The following is a 4,264-nucleotide window of genomic DNA, read 5'->3' on the forward strand; positions in this document are numbered from 1 at the left end:
GACAAGCAAAGTAAACATTGGACCACAGTATAGTGTGCCATCCTTGGGACTGCGACACTTTACAATAGCCTGCATGTCAGGCAAGTACCAACAGCCGGTACTTAGTATTCAAACTCTCAACCTCTCGGTCCAGAGGCAGGCTCACTAACTACGCAATAACAGTAACGCTATAAAAGGGAGGCCCATTACATTCTAATCTGTAGATGTATAAACATCTACTACCATAATCCCACCAGGTCACATATATGCACCACCCTAAAAAAATTCCATCCTAAGAGATCTCCAATGCAACGTTCAATGGTTTAATGCTTGATATCTAAACTGTGCATACCTGGGGGTGCTGCAATAGAGTTTATCATCATCATCTCTCAAACATAACTTTCTCAAAGTGTACTTTTAACTCGGCAGATAAATGTTAATGGTGGAGGTAATAAGCATCAATACTATCACCCATAAACATCAAAGACAGCATAAAAGTTCACGGCGGTCGGTTGCTAGGCTAAAAGTCGCATTACTAGGGAGGTATCGGGTTACAGAACGTGTTCGAACGTGGCCGCGCGGGAGTCCCAGGCCGGCCCGGGGGCAACGGGTAAAATTTGAAAATAAACAAAAGTAATTGGAGAGTAAATACTCGTCAAAATAAAATGTAATAAGTGATTTTGTTTACCTCAAATGTTATTCTTGCACTGCCTTTCCTCCACTTTGTGTACATTTGCTTTCAAATGAGATCAATTTCGGATTTCAAAAAGGGTTCACGAGAACCAAACAACTGATTTTAAGAGGCCGCGAAAATTAAAAATAAGGTTAGATTTTTGGATTTTTAGAAATATTGCAGTAAATTTAAACTTTCTGTCTTAGGATTTTTTTATTTTTTAACTAAAACTCGACTTACAGTCAAAAGAAGAGCTAAAAACGCAGTGTTTTAACTTTAAATACCGATAATTCATAATCGCGGCCATATTTAAAAAATCCCTAAGACAGAAATCTGCAGAAATCGTTCCTCTTCCAAACAAGCCCTCAATGGGGTAATTTGAGCGATTTTTGGGAATGGTTAAAATACCATGTTTGCACGCATGCTGTGCCACTTGGATATGGGGACCTGGATTTTATAACAGCGTCAACAAGAATTCTGACCTTCAAGGTCACCCACGATGACGGCAGTAGCTTCGTTACATTTTACATATCCACAAAAAAATCACGGCATAGATGTAATGTTTTGAAAATGGTTCATATTTGTGGAAAGGTGGATTTTTCCTGTTCCGTGGTTTCCAAGTAAAAAAGGGCTTGAAGTAGCCGGTTGTAGCGACTTTACTGTAAATGACCGCAGGTAACCCTGGATCGAACGCCCGCTCTATTCGAATGACGTCATATCGAACAAGATTCGCGGGTTCGGGGGATTCGATCTCCATAGTAGCAGAGTGGGACTTTTGGGCCCAAATCTGACCATCGTGAATTTACTTCACGATTATTTTTCCCGCCCAAAAATGACATATAAGAGCTGCATATTATCTGTTTAAACTAATACAAATGCCCGAAATTAGTGAATAGTATTTGGCAGGTAGGATGACTTGCATGCCCTTGTATATTTCTTTATTTACTGATTTCTCACCAAGGACTTGTAAAAGTTACTAAAACTAAAACTAAAACAACCGTGTTGTACGTCGATGAAGGTTAGACATCCAGGTAATACGATATGCCAAAAAAACAGTTACTCAAGCAACTGGATATGATTTGTGTAGTTTGTTATCTGTTGCTCGGGAAAAAAATCAAACTACTCAGAAAGGGAACGCCAACGACTTTGTTCTTTTCGAGCACCGATTCGATCAAAATTCGGGCAAAAGTTTGGTATTCGAATTTTCGAAATTCGTACATTCGAATTTCGAAGCCTTGTTCCTCTTTTCGAAGGTACAGCAGCAAGGACATTATATGGGGATGACCTGATAATATCAATCCTTTCAAGTTTCAAATCTAATCGTCTAAGCAAGGAGGTTTTGCAAAGATTTGATTTTGACTTCCTTGGTCTAAGAGATTTCATCATAGTTTGAAAACATTTTGAATGTTATTTTACTTTTTTAAAAATAAAATTATAGTTTAGGGTTTTACTCATGATGTGGAATGATATACATGTGTATGATTTTCCAATATTGTTCCTAAATAACGGCAACCACATATTATATTATATTCCACTACATGTCCATGAATTAATGGTCTGTGAGCTAGCAAGAAAATTCACCCAATATTGTGTGAAGTACTTTATAATTATTCGGTAGTTTGCCTGGGAGGATGTGTAGATGCTTCACAAGAAGAATCCTCACAAACACGCGCGCCCACCTGCCCCATCCCTGTGAAACATGTTGAAAGACTCAGTCAACAAATCTACTACCATTAAAAATGATTGTATGCGAGTGATTGCTGCTGTTGTTTACATCATATATATATGCCTACCGTGAAGTCATGGCAATTGCTCGTGTGGTATCATTGCATTGAACATATATATAAAAAGTTTGCACAGGTATACTGTATATTTACATGTATGGGGACATTCATATCATCCATATAATCTTGGAAATGTTGGTACGTGCTGCAAGCAATAACATTAACAAATTTTAAAGTTGAATGTATATAACTCACTCACTGACTCACTGTCCGGTTTATCGTCTATATAGTAAAATATTTGTACATTCTGGTAAATTTCAGGAGAAATGCCAAGGCGTAGGAAAGTGCCCAAGACTAAGAGGTTGAGTGCGTGGAAGGCAAAGCAGGAAGTGGAGAGGCTGGCTGATGAGCAGGAAGCCGAGATAACAGACCAGGAGCCAGCTGTTGAGCAGGAGGTAGAGCTCAGAGAGGAGGAGCCGTCTGATGAGCAGGAAGTAGAGGTAACAGGGCAGGGGCCAGCTGTTGAGCAAGAAGTAGAGGTAACAGGGGCCTGGGAGGGTCAGGATGGACAGTTTATGTTTAACCCATTGACAGCAGATGATCAAATGTACCTTGCAGGTCAGTTAAACCTCCCTGTAGCAAAACCCCATAATATGAAGCAAAGGAATGTCCCTCTGGAGCCACCTCGTTCTAGTGATCTTGTCAGAATAGAGAAAGATGGGAACTGCTTCTATAGAGCCATAAGTCACCATATCTGTGGCACCCAAATGTATCATCATGTAGTAAGGCAGCACTTGATTCACTTTATGTCAACATTGTCTGAGGATGTTTACAGGTCTTGGTTCGACGGAGGACTAACTATGGACCAGTACCTGGCTCGTGCGGATTGGGCTCACAATGGGAAACGTCCAGGAGACTTTGGTGCATGGGCCACAGAGGTAGAAATGGATGCAATGGCTTTATTCTTGGGAATACGCATCTTTTTGTACACTAAGTATGGCAACAAGTGGACATGGTGTAAAGTACCCATCAAAACGAGAATATTTATGATAAGACCATGTCAGAAACAAGTAATGCTGTGTACTTACAACATAAAAATGAGGATCACTTTAATGTTGTCACAACAGTTTTGAGCCGTAGGCAGACAAGGAGCATGTCACGGTGCTGCAGACAAGAAGGTACAGAGGCTTCAGAAGCTGCCAGCAGCAAGAGGAAGATCACACTGAATGACAACAATGATGATGACCGGAAAAAGGCCAAACGGGAGAGAGAAAGGAAACGGTACCAAGAAGATGAGACATATGCCCAGGCACAACGGGACAGGAAGAAGACACGGTACCACACTGATGAAGACCATGCCCAGGCTGAGCGTGATAGAAAGAAGGAACGGTACCACGCTGATCAAGACCATGCACAGGACAAGCGAGACAAAACGAAGGAGCGTTACCACACTGATGAAGAGCATGCGCAGGAGAAGCGAGACCGCGAAAAGGATAGATATCATACAGATCCAGAGCAGAGAGATTTGAAGAAAAGAAATGTGCAGATCAACAGAGAAAGAAACCAGAATTTACCAGATGTTAATAAGGCCATTGAAAAGTTCCAGGTGGAATGACAAAAAGGGACCAGAGTATGTTTGCACTGTATGCCATAGGCTTTTGTTCCGTGATCAAGTTGTAATCTGTCACAAAGAAAAGTATGTTCAGGATGTCCACTTCTGTCTTACCGGTAAGTATGTACATGAATGCAATGAAAACTGCAGCCCCCAATGCATGTTCCATAGTAAACACATCCAAGGGGAAAGAGTGGGTATGTCGCTGTTGTCATGAGCACTTGAGGAAGAAAAAGACCATTCCATTTGAGGCCCAGAGTAATAGAATGAAGCTCC

General features: G+C 41.0%; 1 protein-coding gene across 1 annotated transcript; it reads left to right on the plus strand.

The window, feature by feature from the left end:
* Nucleotides 1–2,702: 2,702 nt before the first annotated feature.
* On the plus strand, nt 2,703–3,991 carry LOC109480620 (RNA-binding protein 25-like). The gene is made up of 2 exons (XM_019782850.1): nt 2,703–2,934; nt 3,504–3,991. The coding sequence occupies exons 1-2, from the start codon at nt 2,703–2,705 to the stop codon at nt 3,989–3,991; spliced, it is 720 nt and encodes a 239-aa protein (XP_019638409.1).
* The last annotated feature ends 273 nt before the right edge of the window (nt 3,992–4,264 follow it).

This window comes from Branchiostoma belcheri, unplaced genomic scaffold, assembly GCF_001625305.1.
Source record: "Branchiostoma belcheri isolate BF01 breed outbred unplaced genomic scaffold, Haploidv18h27 scaffold513, whole genome shotgun sequence".
Lineage (NCBI taxonomy): Eukaryota > Metazoa > Chordata > Leptocardii > Amphioxiformes > Branchiostomatidae > Branchiostoma > Branchiostoma belcheri.